The 27,839-nt window shown below is 46.3% G+C and overlaps 1 protein-coding gene across 3 annotated transcripts in view; it reads left to right on the forward strand.

The window, feature by feature from the left end:
• Positions 1-27,839, forward strand: part of LOC138259329 (transmembrane protein 87A-like) — a 425,924-nt gene that overhangs the window by 302,860 nt on the left and 95,225 nt on the right. For all 3 annotated transcript variants that reach the window (XM_069206965.1, XM_069206966.1, XM_069206967.1), the window contains 2 exons: positions 7,014-7,107; positions 11,985-12,056. In XM_069206965.1, coding sequence (XP_069063066.1) covers positions 7,014-7,107; positions 11,985-12,056 — 166 coding nt within the window. The remainder of the gene's footprint in view (positions 1-7,013; positions 7,108-11,984; positions 12,057-27,839) is intronic.

Consider the following 27,839-nt stretch of genomic DNA (forward strand, 5'->3'; position numbering starts at 1 on the left):
GCACTGTTACGTCCCTCAGGCTCGGGCTGTGGGGCTCGGGTGCAGGGGTGCTTTGTGGCGTCTGACCATGTTGGTCAGAGGTTCACTCTGTGTCTTGATTCAGCAGAAGAAAGAGTTAGAAGTGGACCAAAGTGTACTGAAACATCTGTTCGCAACCTCAAACTCATTTTTTACCCCACCTCAAACTGAAATCAGGGTTGTCGCTACAAATTAATACATACCATGTGTATCTAGAAAAGGATTCACAATGCAAAACAAAATGGTTACTTACTAGTAGGAGAAGTTTTGCAGGTTGAAGAGTTTTCAGGATTCACATGCGACTCTCCACCTCCTCAAGAAAAAAAAATGAGGTGAGATAAACAGGAACACAATCTGGAAGCCAAATTACCCAAAAAGACGCCAAAGGCAAGAAAAGAATCTGATAATGGTGACCACGCAAAGGGGCTTTCAGGGTGTACGTCCGATGATACAGGAGGATGGGAACAGCTCCAAATGGCTAAAGACTAAAGCCAACAAAAAAAAAAAACAAGCATTGGCAAAGCCATCAGGTCTCCCCTGCATGAAAGCTATTGGCTTTGGCAATGTTTTGACCATGTTGTATACCAGTGTCGTAGACTCGATGTGTTGAAATGGAGTAGGGGGAGTAGAGTGTTGTAGAGGGGAATAGAGTTCAGTGGTTTAGTGGCAGTGTGTCTATTTGGGTAGTGTCGTGGGTGGAGTGGGGTGGGGTATAGTGTTGTGTCGTGGGGTGGGGTATAGTGTTGTGTCATGGGGTGGAGTCTCATAAATTTAAGTAGTGGGGTGGATTAGAGTGGGAGTGGATTGAAGTAGTGGGGTGGAATAGGTTGCAGTGGATTGAAGTGGGGTGGAATAGGGTGCAGTGGATTGAAGGAGTGAGGTGGAATAGGGTGGAGTGGATTGAAGTAGTGGGATGTATTGGATTGCAGTGGGTGGACTTGATGGGGTGCATTGGAGAAGGTGGACTTGATGGGGTGGATTGGATTGAGGTAGGTGGATTGGATTGAGTGAGATGGATTGGATTGGAGTGGCGTGGATTGGGTTAGGGTGAACTGGATTGAGGTGGATTAGACTGGGGTGGAATTGGCTGGATTGGGGTGGATTTTAAGCTTCAAAACTACTCCTACTGGTAAGTAACCATTTTGATTGTAGCATGTATATGACTGCACAACCATATTTGGCTGTCTTGGTAGCTAAATTACACAACTATGACATAGACTTCAGCTGTTTTTTAATTTGATGTTCCAAATACTTGGACTCAAGCATTCCATATCATATGTATGTCTAGTTTTCAGCGCACTGCACATATAATTATTTGTTGTACATCTAATTTTATTGAGCCAACAGACCTTAGATTCCCCCAGTTGTCTGATGATGAGGAAGGGGAACGCCATAAGCTTCTTACCTGGTTCATCTCCCCTATGGCTGGACTTCATTGTGGGGCACAAGGCAGGGATGTCTCAGGGACTGCAGATAGCCTTTAATTTTTCTTAGATGCCTGAAGGTCTCCAGACCAAGAGTAGTTCAATAAAAGTTTGTTCTGTGATCATGCAAGCTTGCTGCATGTGTTACAACAGTATTTTGGTTTTGCTCTTCATTAGATGTATACGCATGCCTTAGAAGTGAAAATAAATGTGCCCCAATAACACACATTATTTACAGCAACCCCAACTAATGAACCTGCTTTCATATATGTGTTACTACAGTGCAAAAATCAAAGTATACATCAAAAATCCACATAAAACACTGGTACTGGCACATACTGGCATATAACAATTACTTTAAACAAGGGAAGACCTCTTCTAATAGCCAAATGGTCTGTTCAGTGTGATTCGGCCCTGCTACACAAATTTTATCTCATGCATTCAAGTTTTCCTCATAGACATTTTGGTAAACTGAATACACATGAAAAAATGCCATGGCATAATTGTTGGGCATCATGATGCAGTAAAGACTTCACTGCTTGTGAGTTATGGCCCTTCTCCTTACTGAACAATGAAAATGAATTACATAGTTCAATCAGTTGATCAATCAACAGTATTTGTAAAGTGCAACACTGTCAACCCTAGGGGTATCTGAGCGCTGTGTCTCCGTCGAAGATCCAGGTCTTGAGTCTCTTTCAGAAGTCTGCCAGTGAGGGGGCTGTACGAAGCTGGAGGGGAAGGTCGTTGCAGATCTTTGCAGGGATGTAGGAGGAGCGGAAGTGCTCACCGCTGCGACTGCGATGTATGCGGGGGTGAGAGAAGAGGAGTGCAGGTGGCTAGCGGGTTGGTGGAAGTTCAGTTGATGGTTGAGGTAGTCGGGCCCTAGGTCGTGGAGGGCTTTGTAGGCGTGCTTGAGGTTCTTGAACTGGCATTTTTTCAGGATGGGGAGCCAGTGGAGGGTTCGTTTAGAGAGGTCCAGGAAGAGTCTGACTTCAGTGTTCTGTTCGGTCTGCAGTCTTCTGAGGAGCTGGGTGTGAGGTAGAGGGCATTGACGTAGTCTAGGCAGCTGATGACAAGGACCTGGGTGACAGTCTTTCTAGTGTTGGTTGGGATCCATCTGAAGATTCTGCAGAGCATGAGAAGTGTGTGGGAGCAGGAGGAGCCAACTTTGTTACCTTGTCAGTTCATGGTTAGTTGGCTGTCGAGGATGATGCTGAGGTTGCGTGCGTGGTTGGACAGTGTGGGTGTGGGTCCGAGTTCTGCAAGGCACCAACTGTGGTCCCATGCGGAGCTGTTCTACCTGAAGATCAGTACTTCAGTTTTGTCGGACTTGAGTTGGAGGCAGTTGTCATGGCATTGCAGAAGTTGGTTTTGGGATTGGAAGGGGTCCTCGGTGAGCGAGAGGAACAGTTGAATGTCATCTGTATAGGAGATTATGTGCGAGGGGGTCATATAGATGTTGAACAAGGTGGGGCTGAGGGATGATCCTTGTGGTACGCAGCATATGATGTTTTTGGGTGCAGAGGTGAAGGGTGCTCTGTTTGAGTCATGTAAGGAAGGAGGCAATCCATTTGAGAGCATCTTGCTGTACGCCTGTGTTGTGGAGGATGTTGATGAGGGTGTTGTGGGAGACTGTGTTGAATGCTGTTGAGAGGTCAAGGAGGATCAGAGCCACGGTTTCTCCAGAGTCAAGGAGTGTTTTGATGTTGTCAGTGGCGGGGATCATCTCGATGTCAGTGCGGTGGTTGGCATGGAATCCTGATTGAGGGGTGTCTAGTAGATGGTTTTGTTCCAGGAATTGGGTGAGCTGCTGGTTGATTGCTTTCTTGAGAACTTTGGCCGGGTAGGGGAGCAGAGAAATCGGACGATAATTTTCCAGATCGTTGGGGTCGGTAGACGTTTTCTTTAGGAGGGGTCTGATGTCTGCGTGTTTCCATCTGTCAAGGAAGGTTGCTGTGGAGATGGAGGTGTTGAGGATGCTGGTGATTTGAGTGCTGATTGAGTTCATTGCAAGGTTGTAGAGGTGGTGGGGGCAGGGGTCGATGGGCACCCCGTTGTGGATGGAAGACATGATGGCTGACATGGTCAGGGCGATGAGCGGTGACCAGGTTGTTTGGCTGGTGTTTGCCGGTTGGCTGAAGTCATCGGGGAGGAGGGTGGAGGGTTGGATGTTGAAATTGTGGTATATGTTGGTGATCTTGCTGTGGAAGTAGTCTTAAGAGGGTGTCGTAGAGTTCTTGGGAGGGGTGGATGGTGTTCTCTGTGGCTGTAGGGTTGGAGAATTCTTTGACAATTTTGAAGATTTCATATGTGTGGTTGGCTGCGGAGTCAATGCGGTGGTGATAGCTGCTTTCTTGGCTTCTTTCATGTTCTGGTGATAGTTGCTGAGGGCCGCTTTGTGAGCTGCTCTGTGGCGGGGTTCTTGCTGGTGTGCCCATTGTTTCTCCAGTTGGTGGCAGTTGGGCTTGGTGGTCCTGAGTTATGGATTGTACCAGCTGGCATGTTTGGGGTTCTTATAAAATTTTGTAGATTTCACTCTGTTGGTGCTGTCGGTGATCCTGGCGGAGAAGTTCTGGGCAGTCTGGTTGAGGTCTGTGTAAGGCATTGGGTTGGGAGGTGGAGAGGGCCTGTGCCCACTGAGTTTCGGTGATCTTGCTCCAGCTGCGGTGGGAGGGCATCTGGTGCCTAGTGCTGGTGTGCTGGGTGTTGGTGATGTGTATGATGCTGTGGTCAGTCCAGGTGAGTTCTATGGTATGGCTGAATTTGATTTTGTCGCTGGAGATGAAAATGGGGTTGTGTGTGTGTCGGGCTTTGTATGTGGGTTCTGTGACAAGTTGAGTGAGACAGATGTTCATGTTCTCCAGGAGAGTGATGGAGTTGGCGTCGCCGGGTAGCTGATGTGAAAGTTGAGGTCGCTGAGTAGAACTTAGTGGTAAGAGTTGATTGCCGGGGGGGCGATGAGGTTGAGGATGGAGTTGCAGAGTGTTACTCGGGGGTCTGTGGGCGATGGTGTCTCTTATTGTGCTCTTCGTGTCAGTTTGTAGTAGGGAGTTGTCGTTCCATGAGAGGTGTGGGGTCGTGGTTGGTGATGGTGCATCTGATGGTTTCCTTGAAGATAATGGCGATGTCTCTACCTAGTTTGTTGGCACGGTCACGGTGTATCATCTTGTAGCCATCGGGAGTGGCGGTAGTAATGTTTGGGTTCGAGGAGGGGTTGGGCCACATTTTGGCGATGAAGGTAACGTCTGCGAAGAGGGTGATGATGGTGTCCCTGATTTCCGTACCATGTTTGCAGAGTGAGCGGGCATTGAGCAAGATACAATGAGCGATTGCAGGGGTGCTCTCGGTCTTCTGGGCAGGAGTGGTGCATGATCTTTCATAGGTTGTATCGCAGGAGAAGTGGCAGTGTCGGCAGGTGAAGGGTCCTCTGGTGGATCGTGGGGAGGAGGAGGTGCAGATACTGCCAAGGTCTAGGAGTTCCTTGGTGGTGTACCGTCAAGCAGCAGGAGGGCCAGAGGTCCTTGCACCGGCCATTGTCCAACTGGCGTTGAGACGTGGGACAGCAGGCAGTGCAGGGTCAGGAACCTCAGGCAACGCTAGGATAGGGACAGCAGGCAGTGCAGGGGCAAGGACAGCAGGCAACGCAGGTGCAGGGACAGCAGGCAGTGCAGGGACAGAGGGCAGTGCATGGGCAGCAGGCAGCGCAGGCGCAGGGACTGCAGGCGGCGCAGGGACAGCAGGCAGCGCAGGGGCAATCGGGATACAGTCCCTTAACCTAGGGGTCAAGTGACAGAGGGGTGGCCCAGCCCAGCCTTTTGCTAGCTATGGTGGGCGCGGACGGGTCCACCCTTGGCCCAAACTTCTCCAGGTGCCGCCTGCGCGTGTCCCGCGATGTGGGAGCTGGGGCAAGTATTCAAATGCCAGAGGGCAGGAAAAACAGGTCGCGAGGCTCTGATGTCTTCCTAGCTGCAGAGGCTGCTGGAATGTGTAGTCTGGCGGGAGGGAGGGCTCTGTAGGTTTCCTGCGATGCAGAAGCCGGCACAGGTAATTAAATGTCAGAAGGCAGGAAAAACGGGTGGCGGGGCTCGATGTCATCCCAGCCGGCTGTTAGGCATTGTAGTCTAGCGTGAGGCTGGGCTCTGTAGGTGTCTCCTAACTTGACACAAGTTAAATGGGGTTTGGACGGCGCAAGGGATCGAACACAGCACATGGTTGATGGCTGTACACCCATGTGGGTTGGGTTCACCTCTAGAAATTCCCTATTGTGTATGGCCAAAACTTAGATGCAGATCTGAGTGGTTGCATGTCAGGTGAAAGCAGTATATAAGAAATACGCCAGACTTCCCTGAAAACGCAGTTAGAGGTTAGTAATGGTTCATTGAATAGATGCTTACGGGTAAGTAACGTTTTTTCTTCCAAGCCCTTGGAGTATGTCTCAAGCATTGAAGATATAAGTATCACTTTATATAATAAGCTGACTTGGAAGCAGCTTTTTGGTGAAAAAATGCAGAGAATTTGGTCTGTGACAGGGGATTTGGACAAGTTTAATAAGCAAGACCATTTACAAACCTTTGTCAAGAGATATCAAAATGAATTCCCCACTGTGGTATATGCATATCCGGCATGGTCAAATATGGATGTACTACACCTTCCTCCTACACGGTAAGCTGTGGAGGTTTCTACTGGGTCAGTGTAATACTACCTCTTTGCTTGACAGAACGTATGTAAGTGGCTGTCATAGAGAAAAGGCGTCTATTAGTGCAGTATCAATCCACCTGTAGCCTCTCTCCTACATTGCCACGCTTCACGTTGTTATTCTCTGAAATGAACGTCACTGCTGGACATCGCGTAGTTTCTCATATTTTCGGTAATTAGGGAAGCATCCCCAGCTAAGCATGCTTTCAGAAACCTGCCCTTTGGTTTATAATTGTCAGTGAAAAAGTAATTACCTGTCACCGACTATGGCCAATTGGTTGAACCACGAGAGGTTGTGAAGGGCAAGAAATACATAACTGGAATAGTAAGCCACATAAACTAAATACAGTATGTGCGATACAGCTTCAACTAAACTCCTAGTAGCTATTGCTGGTCGCCATGAAAGGAAGGAAATAGAGGATTTTTACTGCTGATTATTCGAAGAAGATATTGAAATGCTCAGTCATGTTATTTGCTGGTATGAAATTATGAAACGTATTAGAATGTTTTTAAGATTATACCGAATGATAAAATTTCCTCCGAAGAGAAAATGACGGCAGTGTTATCGACTGTATCAAATATTCTAATATGCTTTCTACTCTGTAGTTCAACAGCTTACTATGGAAGGATAGAAAGTCAAATCTGTTAGTTTTACCTTTTTAAAGACATTGTCAAGCCTATTGCAGTAATTATGAATTTGCAATCCTATTTTTATTTTTTATTCATTTTAATTAAATTAAACTACTTCGGAGAATAAAAATATTGGTGCACTGTGATGTGCCCAATTTAAGGGAAAATGTACTGCATAGGGATGTGTTATTTGAGAAAGGAAGATTGTAGGATAAATTGTGAATTAATGTGGTCTTTCCTCTGTAGGCCACGGCTTGGAGTCCTTCTGAACAGAGTGCTGGGTGTGGGGATGCTTTACCTTTTATTCTCCATCATTGAAGGAATCCTCCGGGTAAAATCGGTAAGAAGAAAAACTGAAACATCTAAGCATATGAACACAAACTTTCTGTAGCCAAAAAATGCCCTGAGTGCAATTAGAACCAATCAATTTGGTGGCTGTTTTGTAGAAATCAATGTGTGAATATGCCTTGCCTAAGTATGGCCTTTCAGGAAATGGTGCAGAGTCAACATGTCTGTTACAAGAACTCTTCAGAAGGTGATTGGAAAACCACAGCGCCTTTTCTTATGATGCCATTGTTAATCTTTTTGTACACCATGACATTCCGCTTAGGAGTGCACTGTTAATGATAGTAACCTCAAATTTTCAGTGGGTTGAAAACTGATAGCATGGCGTGTTGTAATCTGTTAGTAAGACAAGTTTAATGTGATCAGAGCACCAAGGTATTATTAACATATAAGTTTCCAAAAAGCTTATCTTGGCCAAGCAATACAAACCAGTTTTGTTAGTGATAATAGCCAGAAGTACTTGCTATAGGGAAGGTTTCTCCTCAGAAAAGCTGCAATAGAATATTCCGGAGAGAAATGCAAAAGTTTGTTCTAAGAATGTCTGCTATTCCCCCTCCTCCCAACCTCCCCCTGCCCCCCGAAAGGGCGAGCCAAAGCCTAAATAGCTTAAGGAATGTAATAAGTAGAATGACCAGTATTCCTCAAAAAGAGAATACTGCCACATTGATCCCGATTTGAGGACATAGACTATGGATTTTCAGTGTTTTAAGTAGACAAAAAGCTGCACCTACAAAGTATATCTTCATAAATGCTGACCTGCAGAAGGAAGAGCTGGAAGCCACATTTGTGTATTGTTTCTTAGTTAATTATTATTAATGTGTCCTTTAGTTGCTCCATTCAAAGATGTTGTCACTGGTATTTGGTTATTCAAACAAAAATCTGTCTTCCTTCCGTCCAAAGTGGAGCAAATAGTAATGCTAGTTTTTTGGAACCCAACAGAGCTCATAATTTGAGTCAGGATTGGCCCTGCAAAGAACTCTATAGAGTAACAGAATGTCCTTCTGCCTTTGTTTCCTTCTGACAAACTCATCGCCATTTTCATTGGGTAATAAGGAAACACCAGGTTAATGTTCTTCCACTGTTCCTGGCCATTGGGCCTGACCCTAATTTTGTAGTGGAAGACACGCCCTCCATGGGTATCATTGGAAAAGGAAGTAAAGTGTGTTTTAGAGCATGCTCGCATAAACCCTTTGTGGCGGTCCTACTTTAGTTTTCTGAGCTAAGCTGAACAAAAATTACTATTTTACTACGGCGTGATGTGCTTCATAGTCCCTACAGGAGAGCAGTAGATCTTTCAGGTCTACAGACGTTGGAGATCCTTTGAGGGGAGAAGTAGTTCAGTGCACAAACAAGCTTGCACCTCGCCACCATCTAAGTGCTACCTGTCAGCGACTCTAAGGCCCTGAACACATCCCCTCTGACTATCTGATGCCATTTCCCCATCTTCTCTTGCTGTCTAAGTATCCCGCTCCCGATCCTCCTCTCTGGACGACTCCCGGTCCTCCTCTCTGGACGACTCCCGGTCTTCCTCTTGGGATGACTCCAGGTCCTCCTATTGTGACGACTCCCGATCCTCCTCTCGGCACAATGAGGAGGAAAGCCCCGCCCCTCCCCGCACCTGCTGATGGCTGAGCCAGTAGCTGAAGGATAAAATGATAATGAAATATAATTGTATCTTTCAGCTCCTGGCTTAGCCATGGGAGCGACGCTCCTTCGCCATTGCAAAGGAGCCGCTCCCGATGTTTTCTGAACCATGTAGTGTCCTATTGGTTCTCAAAGTCACCAGTGGTCTGTTTACTCCAAAAATGCTCCGTTATTGCTATATTGCCTCAACATTGACATTGATTTAATGATGCTCTCTAAGTAATGTAGCATGCTAGTGGTACACTGTTAGTGTTGCAAGTCCCCCTATAGTGGCCAGGTATTAGAGCATAGTTCCAGATGTGCTGCTCTATATTTAGTTGTACCACTTCACAGATGTAGGGCTTCTAGACCTTAGCCAATCGAGACATAACATTTTCTGCAATTCCCTGCAGTATTTCTGTGAGAATCACAAAATTGATTTAATGCACATCGTCCTTTCATATGCACACAAAATGGAGGGGCTCAGCTAACTCCCCTCATCTGTGGAATCAGGGGGCGACATGAAGCACAAAAACAAGCCGGCGATCCAGTAATAACCTGAAACATTTGTTCTGATCTCGGCCACTCTCCATCATGGCACCAAGAGATAATGTGAACATAACCAAGGAATTAATGCTGATTCACCAAGGCTAGGTGGAGGTCGTACGGGATGTCTTGCTGCAAATCTAAGGAATGCTAGACCAAAGGGATTGTGACATATGCTTCAATGTGCCCGCCAGAGCTAACAGATGCAGAGGTTTTGTCTCGCTTGAAGCAGTCACATGACCCCTCTATCGGGAATTACCATAGGAAGTGGATTTACAACTAAATGCTCTGGCCATGGCAAAAAACTACTTAGGGAGGTTGCCAACAAGAATAAGACCCTGCATTGTTCTTTGCACCACATTAATAATTGTCTACATATCACCTCATTGTTCTAATTTTCAGAAAAAAATAATGCCCTGGTCTTGCAGAACCCTTCGGAAGCTTTCACTGAGCAAGTGCACCCCGTTTGACACTATGATTGTTTGTCACAGTCCTTATAAATTGGTATTCTTAACTTTGTTTTTTGTCTTGAGCGCTGCCCCCAGGAAAGCATGTCCAGGCAAAGCAAAATTACAACTTTTCAACGTATTGTACGATACGTAGGGGATTTTTAACTTTCTCCAAAATATTTTAGGGCTGGAGGTAGAATAATAAATAACCCTCTCGGACTGTTTTGGGGAAAGTTGCGCTTTCCCGAATATTCTAGGAGTGGAGTTAGAGTAGTACATTTGGTGAATCAGTCTCCTGACAGAAGCCCACCAGGTGTGCTGCTCCCTAATCCGAAGTTTGGCAGGTGGAGCCACTGCTAAATCTGCCCTAACTGAAAGGAATTTATTTTAGTAGGACTGACCTTCTGCAGCTCACTACCCTCTCCAGACTGTCCCCCTCTTGGTGAATATACCTTTAAATTACTGTTTTTTCGGTAAGTCATGTTGTGCATTTAGTTATCAATCTGATTCTTCTTCCTTGTCCCTGTCTCCTCTTAGATGAAATGCAGGTCACATCTTTTCTATTTAGCCATACAAAGCAGTACTTAAGTGACACAGAGCCACATATATAATATAATTAATCCACATCAGTGTTGGACTCGTCCTGACTGAACACGTCGCCTTTGAAATATCTGGCTCTAAATGGCTGCTGGGGGAGAGCATCAAGGGCCAGCTGTAACAGAATACAGGGTGCTGGATTATGAAATTCAGACTGTAGGAGTATTTTTTCTTTGGGCCCGTCAGCAACCAGTTGGCATATCCGGCCTATGCACTATTGCTGGGAGTCTGTTCTACTACAATTGGATAACCAGTTTCACTCCATTTGGACACTTGTTTCTCAGGCTAATGGTGGTGAATGGTCAATGCTTACTCTAGGGGTTAGCAAACAACTTTAGGCCCAACAACCCTATAACTCCTAGGAGGAATAGGAATTTACAGACTGGTATTTCAAAATTGCAGTTATAAATAAGCTACAAAAAGTGCTTACTCTTTCTGGACAATTTATTACCCAAAACATTTTTACCGCTCCTCCCCACGCTTGAATTACTGGCCGCCACTGCCTTATGTTGCTTAGATTTCTCATTTCCACTGTACTGAGGTTGACAAAATCGTAGGGTGATTCTGGAATGCTTACTTACACTCATTAAAATGACAACATCCTGGCCTCAATGCCATTGTAATGCTGAGGAAAAATTAGCGCATCAATGACCCACAAAGCTACTTTTGAGCCAAAGTGTTCTACATATGCCTCTTTTACGTTTGGTTATGTTTTGCAAAGCACTGGGTTACCATAATGCTAACTCAGCACTAACATCTCAAGTGAATACAGGACTGTAGATGGTCTAGGTGTGTATGGAGATTGGCCAGTGATTTTTGTCAAAGATGAGTGAGTAACTTACTCTTACATGTTTGAGTAACTTGAACACTTTTGGCCTTTCACAAAACTCTGGGTATAAACTGAAAAGTGTAGGCTTGCACATGTCCAACCCCTTGCAAATGGTGTAGAGCCAAATTTAGGAGTGCAACTTACTGTCTAAAAAGAAACAGTAGTAATTCCAGTAACACACATGACCAGCTACTGCTACAGCATCACCCTTCCATAGAAAATAATGGAGATTAGGCCTTGAAATGAAGCCGCATAGCAACTAATGGTAAATTAAATTATTTAAAATAGTTGAAAATATAAAGAAATACACTTTATTGTTGAAACATGTCTGATCAAAGATGTTATTTCATTATGAAAATAATGAACTTTTTTGAATTTATAAATGAATGTAACAATTTTATTTACATATAATTAAAGTATTTAATACTACATACATCTTTAATAATTATTAATTAAATATTTTGCAGATGTAGTGTGAAGTAGAAACGCATCGTAATGCACCTTACTAAATAAGCGTGTTACATAGCTGATTTATCGAGCAATCTTGGCAGAATATAGACCCACTCGCCTTGCTTTATGAACATAGAAAAAGGGATTAAAGCAGACTAGCTAGCAAGGCTTTCTTTTCATGGCCTTTTACAAAGCAGGCAGATTAGATCATTCAGAAAATGATTTTGCCCCTGCCCATTTGGAGATTTATTTTTACACATTAGTGGGTAAGTTTACTTGTTTACTTTTTTATCTGTGGGGTTTTCTTGAATGGGACCAGCTGTACTGAAACCTAAGCCCTGGAGTTTTCATTGTTTCTCTACTTCTCATTCTCTCCAGACGACGTATAACGTTGCCACCATGACATGCGAGTTTGCTCTGGCCTTTGTGGATTCCTGTCTTGTGTTGTGGATATCCTTTTGGGATGAAGATGGCTGTACGGGGTGTGGAGAGGTAGCAAAAGCCTTGGGGGACGGGAGGGGGTGGAGTTAACAGTGTTGCCCTTGAACTGGATTACAAAGCACAGACAAGTTTCATAAATGTCCTTAAAGAAGTATGATCTGTCTGTCAAATAACAAACAACGCACCACAGATGCCACAGCTACACTTAGTCACTCCACACACACACCCACCCCAATCACCTACACCCACAAGACTGAGTACACAGGTCCTGCCCACTTTACCCCACTTAACCTGCACCCATGTTAGGTCAACTTCAGTCTCCCCCATACAGCCCACACCACTTTTCCACGCACAAGAGCATGCAGACTCTCCTTTCCCTCCCCTCTCTCTTCCCTCTCCTCTCCTCCACTTAGTGACCTGATACCACGAGTGTTGCAGAGAATCATCTCAGACCTTGTTTAGTTTGGTGTTGATTACACCCGTTTGCACATTACAAGGGTATTGCAAGTCACGGCGGACTTCACCAGTAGACACACGGCCTCAAGCCAGTGCCACTATCGATCACTGAACTCCGAGGTGACTTGCATCATCCTTACAGTGTAAAGTATGATAATAAAAAAAAAAACTCTAAAGTTTGCCTGTGTAAAGGAATTGTTATTGCTTAGGCGGACAGGTACGGCTCCCGTGCAGAGTGCCTCAAGGAGACTGCTTTTAGAAATGGCGGAAGTTGGAAGTGGCCTCAAGCACAGTCTCGGTAAAGTGAGTGAAGCCCGCTGCGCCCCATGAGCACTGCTGCGTTACAAGTCGTTTGTAATAATTTATTACAGGCAACCAGGTGCATCATTTTAATATTAGAGGCACGTTCTGACATCAGAACATGCCTGTCATTTGAAAACGAAGCACAATAGAGAACGGGCGATTACCGTCTCCCACATTATGTAACTGTTCTTTGATTGTGTTAAATACAGTATTCAACTCATGCAGCCAGATTTACCTATGAAAAAGATTTGTTTTGATTCATTTAAAGGTTCACAGCTCTCCTTTCATTCACAATATAGTTAAAACCCTCCATTTCCACCTTTAGCATGGAATAAGCAAGGAGTTTTTGATATAGTTAGCATAACTTTTCCAGATTGCTGTCTCATTGTTTCTCTTGTTCACTTACATTGTTTATTTCCCTGTCCTTGTTTGTGTAAAGTGCCCTAATGAGAAAGCACTCAGTAGTACGTTAATAAATAGTGGTCGATCCTTGGAATCTCAGAAGGCATTGCCAACGGATGTGCTGTTATCCTACAGATAGGTTGTTTTTTTGTGTTTTGTGAGCGCACTCCAAGCAGAAATCGGATTCAAAAGTCTGAAGCTGACTCGATGTATGAAATCCTACAGCCAGAGCGCAGCAAATATACCATTCACGAAGGAGCTGCCATGGTCTCAAAATAAGGAAGTGGAATACTTTGTACTGCATAATGTCTGTTGTGTCCCGAATCATGTTTGTCCTACTGCCATGGTAACACTGTACCCATGCTTTTTAATGGCTTTATGTCTTTATTTGCTGTGGTCCTTCTGACAGTTCCTATGGTTTGGTGTATGTTTCTACCTAAATTCCTAAGAATATCCAGTCTCTTTTCAAGACAAGCTTGTCTTTTGACCAGTGAATTTTAGTAGGATCCGTTATGATCTTCATTAAAATCTGTTATGCATTGGCCAAGAAGCAACCCCCTGAAGGCTTGCATGCTCATTCTACCAGAGTGAGATACGCGAACCCTGCATTAGAATGTGAAGTTCTGATCCTAGATATATACCAGGCAGCAACTTGGCTTCTCTGCACGTTTACCTAACATAACCGTCTGGACAGTCTGGTCCATTGTTCCCGGCATTTTGCCCACTCGGCTTTGCAGGAATTCCTTGTCTGAAATAGGTGTGCAAACCCACCTCTGAGGATAGTATTGCTTTGGTATCTAATTCTAAGATAAGGAGTCTGCAGCTAGATGTCTCTATCAGATGAACATGTTACTTACCTTCGGTAACACCTTATTTTGTAAAGACAGAATCTAACTGCACCCATCCTCCCCTCTCTATGAGCTGATTTCTGGGGACAGGAACTTCTCTTACAGGTGATGCTCTTTGATCTGGTTTTTCTTTATCTCGCAAAGATCCTGTTCTTAGCATTAAGATGCCTTCTTTGGGAGTTCATAATTAATTGGCACAGAGATGTCTCTTTTGTGGCACACTGTTTTCGTATACAGTTGCTACAAGTGGCTCAGCATTTTGGCACGGAAAGCAGTCATGGAAGAAACTGACAGCGCATCAGTGAAGAGAATATATGGACTGTGTCAGTCACATGAGGAGTACGACGTTGCTGCGGAGGTGCTCAGCACCCTCTTCTGATGGGTAGAGGTCCTGCTGGGAAACAATTCCCGGACCCAGTCTGGTGCCTGGTGGGGAATTCTAAGGTAAGGAAACTGAGGCTAGATCCTCTCTCTACCAAATAAGGTGTTACAGAAGGGAAGTAACTTGTTCAACTGGCTTATCAAAGCTGGTTCACCAGAGGTGGTTTTGCATCATCTGTGGTTGACTGCATCCCTCCTGTTCAACTTAGGCTTATCCATCAACGAGCTCAAATCACACCTGAGCAAGGGCTCTATTTCATGGTCTTGTCCTTCCAGCAGTGTGCAAGTTCCAGATCTGAAGGCCCTATGATTCCTATGTCTGCATTCTAGTCATGTATGCATGCTGGAACATGAGGGACAGGCAGGGGCAGCTGCAGATGGGAGACCTTTCAGACTCTATCAGAATTTCCTTCTGCAGCAGAAAGTGGTATGATGGGAGAACGAGGAAACCTGACGTGCATGATGGCCTTCATACTTATCCCCACCCCAAAAAACGTAACTACGGTAATGACAGTTGCCGCCACGTATGGGTGGGGAGCTCACCTGAAGGGTCTGGAGATCAGGGTCCTCTGGTTTCTGGAAGGAAAGGTTCTTCACACATCAAACAGCTGCAACTGCAGGGGGTTCAGTTGACGATCATGGCCTCCCTCCCCTCCATGCAGAATTAGTCTATCCAGAGCTTAACAGACACACAGTTACAATGTGGTACATCAATGAGCAAAGGGGATTAGTCTCACTTTCTTTGTCTGAAAGCATTGAGACTGTGATCTTAGGCACATGCCAAGGTATCTTACTCACTGGCAATCACCTAGTGGGGTCTCTGAATGTCAAAGCCAACAGTCTGAGGTGTCGTAATCTTACCAGTCATGAGTGGCATCCTCTACTGGTGATAATCCAGCACATCTCTGCCTAGTGGGGCACCCCTCAGGTGGGCGTAGCCCCCTCATCAAGAGAATGCTCAATGCCAGCAGCTCTGTGCCCTCCAATATCCGTTGGGGAAAGCAATGGGTACACATTTCAGTTAAGGTGGAATTTTCAGCTGTACTACACTCCCCCTCCCCCACCCCCCCCAAAAAAAAAATTCCCTTGATTCCTCAGATTCTGAGGGAGATTTTCCATTCTCTTTGCTCGAAATTGGTCAAGACAGGTATGGTACGCAGTGTTCCCCACTTAAGGTGCCATTCAAAGCTCACTTCCTTTCCCAATTTGGATGGTGCTGCATCCCAATCTCTGATGCCTTCACCTACATGCATGGAGATTAAATGGGGACATCTGAGCTCTTTTCAGCTGCCACGAGAGGTAGTTGCCATCATTCTTACAGCATGTCTACCCTCCACAAATGGGTCTACTCTGGCTGGTTGGACTGTGGACCGATTCCTTACAGGCCAAGTTGTCTCATGCTATCTGGGTCGAGACTTCTAACCACAGATTCCTTACCTTAGAATATTTCCCAGGCATCAGACTGAATCAGGAATTTTTCATACAGTGCAATTCCCCTGCATGCCAATAGGTGGTGTCATTCGGCTCCCCGTTGGCGGCATCTGCACCGGAAGTCACATGCGTGGTGCCTAAATAGGCGCACCACCCCAGCTCGATTACAGCAGTTCTTTTCTCCTGCGTCTCTCAGAGCAGATCCATTTAGAGCTACCCAGAGGCACCTTTCGACTTCATTTTTTTAGATTTTTGTCAACAGCTTTTTGAGAATTTGTTTTAGTATGCTACGGATGTTCCCTAAGCAACTAGCAAGTTTCAAGCCATGTGGTGCCTGTCCCAGGCAGATGTCTGTAACAGACCCATACTTGGCTTGTTTTTGGTACTTGGAGCGGGACCCCAACTCCAAGACCTTCGAGGAGTGCCACACTAGGCACCCAAAGGCTCTGGGGCTCAAGTTCCTCACTTCCCGATGTCAGACTGCCCCGCAACGTTCGCTATCCCTGTCACATGAAAGGTGCTGGGACTTCTTGCGGAGCCACTCCTGATGGTCGCTGTCACATTTCAAGCTCTTGAGTAAGTCCCACAGAAAGAAGAAGTCAGAGAGGTCTTTGACTTCACCGTGCCCACCCAGGTCCTCAGAAGAGGCGTGATAGTGTTGGCATTCTCAGCCTTGCTCCTTTGTGAAGCTTGTACCCAGGTCCGCTCCGCGCCTTCCTTAATTTCCCGGCGCCACTGTGACACTTGCCTAGTAAAAAGAGTTCTATCAGACCATGCATCTCATATTTGGGTGGCCATACCTCTCTGGAGTGCCTTCAGGCCCAGATATGATGTAGGGGCCATCACTGGATTCCCGACAGCAGGCTCGCCAATGGCACCAGTTTGGTCCCTTGGATCCAGTGCTGGATCCGGAGTAGCACCGTCCGTGACCTTTCTCTGCACCCGCTCCAGTACCGATACCTCTGGTACTGACCCACAGCTGCACCATTCCTATTGTCATACTGAAACAGACATGGAACTGGACGGGGGTCATTCAGTGCCTGCTCCAGTGCTAACCGGGGCCATGGTCTCTGAGTTTAAAGTGGCGGCCAGAGTTCTCAAGAAGATCAGGCACAACCAGGCCAGTGTCATTCTTGTGGCTCCAGATTGGATGCGGAGAGGAAGATATCCTGAGCTATTGAGCATCTGTCCTTCGATCAGGCTGCCCCTTCCGGCAGATCTTCTGTTGTAGCAACAGGTGAGGTTCCTGCACCGGAACCTGCCCACCCTCTGTCTTAATGCATGGAAATTGAGCAGTGACCATTGACAGCTTTCGACCTTCCTCCCGAAATTTGCAGTGCTATTCTGGCAGCCAGGCGTAACTCCACCAAGACTGTATACGCCTGCTGCTGGAACAAGTTTGTGGCATGGTGTGCATCCAATAATATAAACCTTCACTCTGCACCCCTTTCTTAGGTTTTACTATTCATTCTATCTTTGGCTCAACAGGGCTCAGCTCTGGGCACAGTAAAGGGCTATTTATCATCAATTTCAACATGTTTACGGTTGCTGGTCCAATCTTCTTTGTTTGTCACCTGTTGTGACTAGGTGCATCAAAGGTTGTCAACATATGTTTACTCCTAGTCATTCCTTATGCCCCAATGGAACTTAAATCTGGAGCAGAGCCGAGTCCGTGGTTTGGACATCTGTCAGGCAGCCTCATGTTAATCTCTGCACACGTTTACTAACAACTACTGCCCAGCTGGTCAGGTCCGTTGTGACCGGCATTTTACCTTTTTGATCCTGCAGAACTTTTGGGTCTAAAAACCATTCGGCTGATACACTTCTGGGAAGGTATTGCTTGAATTCTAAGCTAAGGATCTGCAGCTAGAAGTCTCTATCAGATAAACAAGTTACTTACCTTCAGTAATGTGTTAGCTGGTAGCAATTCTATCTAGCTGGGGATTCCTTACCGATCCTTCCCGTTCTGCAAACTGATTACACTGTAGGGTCACCCTTCTAAGGGCCCTTAGGCATGCATACCAGTCTGTCAGTGTTCCTCGTGGCTCTGTGCTTCTTGCATAGAAACTTGGGAAAAAGAAACTGGCGTCATCTCGCTACAGTGGTGCCTATAATACGCACTGCACATGCCACTTCCAGCATGGATGCCGCCACTGCCGTGGAGCCAAACGACCCGTCCTACTGGCGCTCAGGGGTACAACTCAAAAATTTCAGAATCCAGTCTGACACCTGCAGAATATACTAAGGTAAGGAATCTACGGCTAGAGAGTGCCTCTACCAAAAAAAGCATTCATAGTTGTCTTTAACAGATGTTGACATTGAAATCAGTCTTTAGCCATTACTTCAGCCAGGGTAAGCGAGCTGCAAGCTCAGAGGTTTGTCCTCTCTTCACAGTCTTTTTCCACTACAAGTTAATGATGCAAACCCGGGCTTTTTTCCTACCAAAGGTGGTTACTCCCTTCACCTAACCCAGTCTTGTCACCCTTTCAACACACCCTTAACTACAACCCGGACAGCACAAAAGTCATAAAGGGATGACCAGTTCTTTGGGTGGGTACTGTGGTGCTAAGGAAGGCGAAGTGGTGCAGCCATGGATCTTTTCCAGGTGGGTTGTTCTCTGCATTAAAACCTGCTATACTTTAGAAAAGAAGGAACCTCGGGAAGTTATCAGGCTCTATTCCGTTAGAGCTAAATACACCACTTCTGCTCCTGCAAAAGAAGTTCCAATCACAGACATATGCAAGGCAGCTACGTGGCCTTCTCTGCAAACCTTTGCTAAGCATCATTGCCTCGATTCCAAGGTGCATAAGGGTGTCTACTTTGCCAAATCTGTCTTGCAGGATTTTCTTATATAGATACATGGGGATTTACTGGGTAGTCTATTCTACAGTTGAGGAATCTGCATATAGAAGTATCCATCAGAAGAAAAAGTTACATACCCGCAGTAATGATCTTTCTGATGGATATCCTATGTGCCTGCAGATACCTCACCAACCTGCTCATTTCCTCTTTTGTTGGATTGTTACGGGGAAAGTTAAGATTTCAGATAAATATATTTTGGCACTGCACTACTCTGTCATTGTCTGTACATACTTTCACCTCAAAGGCTTGATAACAATGGAACTTGAGGACTGTCGCTTCACTGGGCTGGGCACTGTATGGCTTTGGTGACGACATATGACAGTACCTCCAGGGTCAAGACAAAGCCAGTGCCAGTATGAGAGCTTTGAAGTTTACAGATCCAGTCTGACACCAGGGACAATTCTATAGGGGAGAAATCTCCAGGTAGTGTATCTACCAAAAATATCTGTTCTGCAGGTAAGTACCTTTTATCAGATATAGTTATCAATTGTGCAGCAGGAGCAGTAGCACTGTGGCCTAGGGACCTGAAGCGGCTCTCCGAATTCTTATTATTGTTCATTATTCTATCCAGCAAACAGTCAGGGGCCCAAAATTTTGTTCCTTGCACTATGGCTTATAGAAGTCTTGCTATGACACCAACCTCACAAGGTGTGACATCCAATCTAGTGTGAGTGAGAGGTCAACACAAATTTCGAAAGCAGTAGTCTCAAAAAAGATGAGTGACACTTGAGATCTGTGGCAGAACCAATGCTTACAAAGCTTTTTGTTTCATGGTAACTGAGCACATTGCTGCCAGGGCATAGTCAGTACTTTCTTGAGCTTAACTCGTTCATAAGAACAGTGACTTTTTTCACCTGGCCCTTTACCTGCATTTTAGGATGCCTGTCCTCAAGCTTTCTGTGGTTGTCCACCTAAGCCAGGATCCTGTTGTCTGTCACCATCTGGTTCCTGATTGTAGAGCACTCAGCAGCACTTTTGTCAGGCATCTACCCTCCAGGATTTGTTCCTGGGTGACAAATGGGTGGGCGGCTGTAAACAAGTGCCAGGCACCATTCTGCTTGGTTTAACATATGCACTCAAACTTAACTCCTAGTAATGTATAGCTCAAAATCACTTGTAATTACTTTAAACGTGTCTGTTTCACAGTGAAGTGCTCTGATGGATCTGATTCAATGTTTAAGGGTAATAATGATTGTTAGTAATATAAAGTGCACAACTAACGCAATTTTATGCCGCCAGATTTGCTAATCCAGGCCACAATATCCTGTGGGGTCTGTGTAATGCCCTTCCTTGGGCTAAATTGTACTATTCGAATTGCAAAAAAATAAGCATTTGCAATGCAATGGGTCTTGCGTTTGCTCGAGCAATTAGCGTTGTGAATTCTTAACTGGACTTTTCTTGCTTCATAAATTGAAAGCGAAAAGTAAAACAGTTGACATAAGTTGGCCAATTCAAAGTGCCACAGCCGCCATGAGTGCGAGCACGAAGGAGAGACACAAAAGGAAAAATACGTTTGCTCGAACTCATACATATCGGCAAGCGTGCAATTATCCATGTAACAGGGTAGATGGCCAATGCGGTCACAAAACTGCCCCAATGAGGAACAAACTTAAAGCATTTACAAATGATAAAGAATAATTTTTGAAAAGCAAGCCCATGAACGAGTGATAGTGATGGGCGTGCGGTGGGCGTGGTTAAAAGAACACAGATAGATTACAACACGTCAGAGCACTTGCGCCCCTAACCTAACAAATACACATACTTGTAGGCCTTTCAGCCAGCTCTCTTCATCCTATGGTCTCATTTTAAAAAAAATCCTGCCACTATAGCATAGGGCAGTGGGTCAGCCCACTTTAGCCACTGGCAAATTTACTGTGAGTGAACAGCATTTTGCTCTTTCGCAAAGAGCACATCCCAACAAAGTAGTTCCCTTCAGTGCTGTGAACTACTATAGCAAAATGTGTATTTTGAGGCCCAAAAAAGCTGTAGATAAACATGCTGTACATACTCCTACAATCTATTGTTGGGCTTGGACGTGTGCAGGTTGTTTTTCCTCAGTCTTTTTGAGTCACAAGGTATAGTGACTGTGTAAGGAAATGCCTCCTTGGCATGGTTGCCCCCTGACTTTTTGCCTTTGCTGATGCTAGGTTTACAATTGAAAGTGTGCTGAGGCCTGCTAACCAGGCCCCAGCACCAGTGTTCTTTCCCTAACCTGTACTTTTGTATCCACAATTGGCAGACCCTGGCATCCAGATAAGTCCCTTGTAACTGGTACTTCTAGTACCAAGGGCCCTGATGCCAAGGAAGGTCTCTAAGGGCTGCAGCATGTCTTATGCCACCCTGGAGACCCCTCACTCAGCACAGACACACTGCTTGCCAGCTTGTGTGTGCTAGTGAGGACAAAACGAGTAAGTCGACATGGCACTCCCCTCAGGGTGCCATGCCAGCCTCTCACTGCCTATGCAGTATAGGTAAGACACCCCTCTAGCAGGCCTTACAGCCCTAAGGCAGGGTGCACTATACCATAGGTGAGGGTACCAGTGCATGAGCATGGTACCCCTACAGTGTCTAAACAAAACCTTAGACATTGTAAGTGCAGGGTAGCCATAAGAGTATATGGTCTGGGAGTTTGTCAAACACGAACTCCACAGCACCATAATGGCTACACTGAAAACTGGGAAGTTTGGTATCAAACTTCTCAGCACAATAAATGCACACTGATGCCAGTGTACATTTTATTGTAAAATACCCCCCAGAGGGCACCTTAGAGGTGCCCCCTGAAACTTAACCGACTATCTGTGTAGGCTGACTAGTTCTAGCAGCCTGCCACAAACCGAGACATGTTGCTGGCCCCATGGGGAGAGTGCCTTTGTCACTCTGAGGCCAGTAACAAAGCCTGCACTGGGTGGAGATGCTAACACCTCCCCCAGGCAGGAGTTGTCACACCTGGCGGTGAGCCTCAAAGGCTCACCTCCTTTGTGCCAACCCAGCAGGACACTCCAGCTAGTGGAGTTGCCCGCCCCCTCCGGCCAGGCCCCACTTTTGGCGGCAAGGCCGGAGAAAATAATGAGAAAAACAAGGAGGAGTCACTGGCCAGTCAGGACAGCCCCTAAGGTGTCCTGAGCTGAAGTGACTCTAACTTTTAGAAATCCTCCATCTTGCAGATGGAGGATTCCCCCAATAGGGTTAGGATTGTGACCCCCTCCCCTTGGGAGGAGGCACAAAGAGGGTGTACCCACCCTCAGGGCTAGTAGCCATTGGCTACTAACCCCCCAGACCTAAACACGCCCTTAAATTTAGTATTTAAGGGCTACCCTGAACCCTAGAAAATTAGATTCCTGCAACTACAAGAAGAAGGACTGCCTAGCTGAAAACCCCTGCAGAGGAAGACCAGAAGACGACAACTGCCTTGGCTCCAGAAACTCACCGGCCTGTCTCCTGCCTTCCAAAGATCCTGCTCCAGCGACGCCTTCCAAAGGGACCAGCGACCTCGACATCCTCTGAGGACTGCCCCGGCTTCGAAAAGACAAGAAACTCCCGAGGACAGCGGACCTGCTCCAAGAAAAGCTGCAACTTTGTTTCCAGCAGCTTTAAAGAACCCTGCAAGCTCCCCGCAAGAAGCGTGAGACTTGCAACACTGCACCCGGCGACCCCGACTCGGCTGGTGGAGACCCGACACCTCAGGAGGGACCCCAGGACTACTCGGATACTGTGAGTACCAAAACCTGTCCCCCCTGAGCCCCCACAGCGCCGCCTGCAGAGGGAATCCCGAGGCTTCCCCTGACCGCGACTCTTTGAACCTAAAGTCCCGACGCCTGGGAGAGACCCTGCACCCGCAGCCCCCAGGACCTGAAGGACCGGACTTTCACTGGAGAAGTGACCCCCAGGAGTCCCTCTCCCTTGCCTAAGTGGAGGTTTCCCCGAGGAATCCCCCCCTTGCCTGCCTGCAGCGCTGAAGAGATCCCGAGATCTCTCATAGACTAACATTGCGAACCCGACGCTTGTTTCTACACTGCACCCGGCCGCCCCCGCGCTGCTGAGGGTGAAATTTCTGTGTGGACTTGTGTCCCCCCCGGTGCCCTACAAAACCCCCCTGGTCTGCCCTCCGAAGACGCGGGTACTTACCTGCAAGCAGACCGGAACCGGGGCACCCCCTTCTCTCCATTCTAGCCTGTGTGTTTTGGGCACCACTTTGAACTCTGCACCTGACCGGCCCTGAGCTGCTGGTGTGGTGACTTTGGGGTTGCTCTGAACCCCCAACGGTGGGCTACCTTGGACCAAGAACTAAGCCCTGTAAGTGTCTTACTTACCTGGTTAACCTAACAAATACTTACCTCCCCTAGGAACTGTGAAAATTGCACTAAGTGTCCACTTTTAAAACAGCTATTTGTGAATAACTTGAAAAGTATACATGCAATTTTGATGATTTGAAGTTCCTAAAGTACTTACCTGCAATACCTTTCGAATGAGATATTACATGTAGAATTTGAACCTGTGGTTCTTAAAATAAACTAAGAAAAGATATTTTTCTATATAAAAACCTATTGGCTGGATTTGTCTCTGAGTGTGTGTACCTCATTTATTGTCTATGTGTATGTACAACAAATGCTTAACACTACTCCTTGGATAAGCCTACTGCTCGACCACACTACCACAAAATAGAGCATTAGTATTATCTATTTTTACCACTATTTTACCTCTAAGGGGAACCCTTGGATTCTGTGCATGCTATTCCTTACTTTGAAATAGCACATACAGAGCCAACTTCCTACATTGGTGGATCAGCGGTGGGGTACAAGACTTTGCATTTGCTGGACTACTCAGCCAATACCTGATCACACGACAAATTCCAAAATTGTCATTAGAAATTGATTTTTGCAATTTGAAAAGTTTTCTAAATTCTTAAAAGACCTGCTAGGGCCTTGTGTTAGATCCTGTTTAGCATTTCTTTTAGAGTTTAAAAAGTTTGTAAAAGTTTGAATTAGATTCTAGAACCAGTTGTAGATTCTTAAAAAGTATTCCAACTTTTAGAAGCAAAATGTCTAGCACAGATGTGACTGTGGTGGAACTCGACACCACACCTTACCTCCATCTTAAGATGAGGGAGCTAAGGTCACTCTGTAAAATAAAGAAAATAACAATGGGCCCCAAACCTACCAAAATACAGCTCCAGGAGCTTTTGGCAGAGTTTGAAAAGGCCAACCCCTCTGAGGGTGGCAACTCAGAGGAAGAGGATAGTGACTTGGAGGACAATTCCCCCCTACCAGTCCTATCTAGGGAGAACAGGGTCCCTCAAACCCTGACTCCAAAAATAATAGTCAGAGATGCTGGTTCCCTCACAGGAGAGACCAACACCTCTGAAATCACTGAGGATAGCCCCAGTGAAGAGGACATCCAGTTAGCCAGGATGGCCAAAAGATTGGCTTTGGAAAGACAGATCCTAGCCATAGAGAGGGAAAGACAAGAGATGGGCCTAGGACCCATCAATGGTGGCAGCAACATAAATAGGGTCAGAGATTCTCCTGACATGTTGAAAATCCCTAAAGGGATTGTAACTAAATATGAAGATGGTGATGACATCACCAAATGGTTCACAGCTTTTGAGAGGGCTTGTGTAACCAGAAAAGTGAACAGATCTCACTGGGGTGCTCTCCTTTGGGAAATGTTCACAGGAAAGTGTAGGGATAGACTCCTCACACTCTCTGGACAAGATGCAGAATCTTATGACCTCATGAAGGGTACCCTGATTGAGGGCTTTGGATTCTCCACTGAGGAGTATAGGATTAGATTCAGGGGGGCTCAAAAATCCTCGAGCCAGACCTGGGTTGACTTTGTAGACTACTCAGTGAAAACACTAGATGGTTGGATTCAAGGCAGTGGTGTAAGTAATTATGATGGGCTGTACAATTTATTTGTGAAAGAACACCTGTTAAGTAATTGTTCCAATGATAAACTGCATCAGCATCTGGTAGACCTAGGACCAATTTCTCCCCAAGAATTGGGAAAGAAGGCGGACCATTGGGTCAAGACAAGGGTGTCCAAGACTTCAACAGGGGGTGACCAAAAGAAAGGGGTCACAAAGACTCCCCAGGGGAAGGGTGATGAGACAACCAAAACTAAAAATAGTAAAGAGTCTTCTACAGGCCCCCAAAAACCTGCACAGGAGGGTGGGCCCAGAGCCTCTTCACAAAACAATGGGTACAAGGGTAAAAACTTTGATCCCAAAAAGGCCTGGTGTCATAGCTGTAAACAGCATGGACACCAAACTGGAGACAAGGCCTGTCCCAAGAAAGGTTCCACTCCAAACTCCCATCCAGGTAACACTGGTATGGCTAGTCTCCAAGTGGGATCAACAGTGTGCCCAGAGCAAATCAGGGTCCACACTGAAGCTACTCTAGTTTCTGAGGGTGGGGTGGATTTAGCCACACTAGCTGTCTGGCCGCCTAACATGCAAAAATACAGACAGCAACTCTTAATTAATGGGACTAGAATAGAGGGCCTGAGGGATACAGGTGCCAGTGTCACCATGGTGACAGAGAAACTGGTTTCCCCTGGCCAATACCTGACTGGAAAAACTTACACAGTCACCAACGCTGACAATCAGAGAAAAGTACATCCCATGGCAATGGTTACTTTAGAATGGGGAGGGGTCAATGGCCTGAAACAGGTGGTGGTCTCCTCAAATATCCCAGTGGACTGTCTGCTTGGAAATGACCTGGAGTCCTCAGCATGGGCTGAGGTAGAACTAAAAACCCATGCAGCAATGCTGGGTATCCCTGAACTGGTGTGTGTGAAAACAAGAGCACAATGCAAGGCACAGGGTGAACAAGTAGAGCTGGAGTCTGGAAGAATGGCCCAGCCTACCAAGAGGAAAGGAAAGTCAGTTGGGAAACCAACTGCAACACAGCAAAAGAAAGGGAACCTCTCTTCTCAGGAAGAAGTTCTGCCCTCTGAGGGAACTGAGCCTTTGGAGCTTGAACCTTATCAGGTTGAGCTCTTAGGCCCAGGGGGACCCTCAAGGGAGGAGCTGTGTAAGGGACAAGAAACCTGTCCCTCTCTTGAAGGCCTTAGGCAGCAAGCTGCTGAAGAGTCCAAAGGCAAGAAAAATGGAACACATAGGGTCTATTGGGAAGATGGACTCCTGTACACTGAGGCCAGAGACCCCAAACCTGGTGCCACTAGGAGAGTGGTAGTGCCTCAGCTGTTCAGAGAGTTCATCCTAACATTGGCCCATGACATTCCCCTTGCTGGACATTTGGGACAAACCAAGACGTGGGAGAGGTTAGTCAACCACTTCTACTGGCCCAATATGTCCAACATGGTTAAGGAGTTTTGCCTCTCCTGCCCCACCTGTCAAGCCAGTGGTAAGACAGGTGGGCATCCAAAGGCCCCCCTCATTCCACTTCCAGTGGTGGGGGTGCCCTTTGAAAGAGTGGGTGTGGACATAGTTGGTCCACTAGAACCTCCCACAGCCTCAGGAAATATGTATATCCTGGTAGTAGTGGATCATGCTACCAGGTATCCTGAAGCTATTAACCTTAGGTCGACTACTGCCCCTGCAGTAGCCAAGGCCCTCATTGGTATCTTTACCAGAGTGGGTTTCCCTAAGGAGGTGGTGTCTGACAGAGGTACCAACTTCATGTCAGCATACCTAAAGCACATGTGGAATGAGTGTGGAGTGACTTATAAATTCACTACACCTTACCATCCACAAACTAATGGCTTAGTTGAGAGATTCAACAAGACATTAAAGGGCATGATCATGGGGCTCCCAGAAAAACTCAAAAGGAGATGGGATGTCCTCCTGCCATGTCTGCTTTTCGCTTACAGGGAGGTACCACAGAAGGGAGTAGGGTTCTCACCCTTTGAACTTCTGTTTGGTCATCCTGTAAGGGGACCACTTGCCCTTGTTAAAGAAGGCTGGGAGAGACCTCTCCATGAGCCTAAACAGGACATAGTGGACTATGTACTTGGCCTTCGCTCTAGAATGGCAGAGTACATGGAAAAGGCAACCAAAAACCTTGAGGCCAGCCAACAACTCCAGAAGTTTTGGTATGACCAAAAGGCTGCACTGGTTGAGTTCCAACCAGGGCAGAAAGTCTGGGTTCTGGAGCCTGTGGCTCCCAGGGCACTCCAGGACAAATGGAGTGGCCCTTACCCAGTACTAGAAAGGAAGAGTCAGGTCACCTACCTGGTGGACCTGGGCACAAGCAGGAGCCCCAAGAGGGTGATCCATGTAAACCGCCTTAAGCTCTTCCACGACAGGGCTGATGTCAATCTGTTGATGGTAACAGATGAGGACCAGGAGGCAGAGAGTGAACCTCTCCCTGATCTTCTGTCATCAGACCCAAAAGATGGCACAGTAGATGGAGTGATCTACTCAGACACCCTCTCTGGCCAACAGCAAGCTGATTGTAGGAGAGTCCTACAACAGTTTCCTGAGCTTTTCTCCCTAACCCCTGGTCAGACACACCTGTGTACCCATGATGTGGACACAGGAGACAGCATGCCTGTCAAGAACAAAATCTTCAGACAGTCTGACCATGTTAAGGAAAGCATCAAGGTGGAAGTCCACAAGATGCTGGAATTGGGAGTAATTGAGCGCTCTGACAGCCCCTGGGCTAGCCCAGTGGTCTTAGTCCCCAAACCTCACACCAAAGATGGAAAGAAAGAGATGAGGTTTTGTGTGGACTACAGAGGGCTCAATTCTGTCACCAAGACAGATGCCCATCCAATTCCAAGAGCTGATGAGCTCATTGATAAATTAGGTGCTGCCAAATTTCTAAGTACCTTTGACTTGACAGCAGGGTACTGGCAAATAAAAATGGCACCTGGAGCAAAGGAAAAGACAGCATTCTCCACACCTGATGGGCATTATCAGTTTACTGTTATGCCCTTTGGTTTAAAGAATGCCCCTGCCACCTTCCAAAGGTTGGTGAATCAAGTCCTTGCTGGCTTGGAGTCCTTTAGCACAGCTTATCTTGATGATATTGCTGTCTTTAGCTCCACCTGGCAGGATCACCTGGTCCACCTGAAGAAGGTTTTGAAGGCTCTGCAATCTGCAGGCCTCTCTATCAAGGCATCCAAATGCCAGATAGGGCAGGGAACT

This window comes from Pleurodeles waltl, chromosome 9 (assembly GCF_031143425.1).
Source record: "Pleurodeles waltl isolate 20211129_DDA chromosome 9, aPleWal1.hap1.20221129, whole genome shotgun sequence".
NCBI lineage: Eukaryota > Metazoa > Chordata > Amphibia > Caudata > Salamandridae > Pleurodeles > Pleurodeles waltl.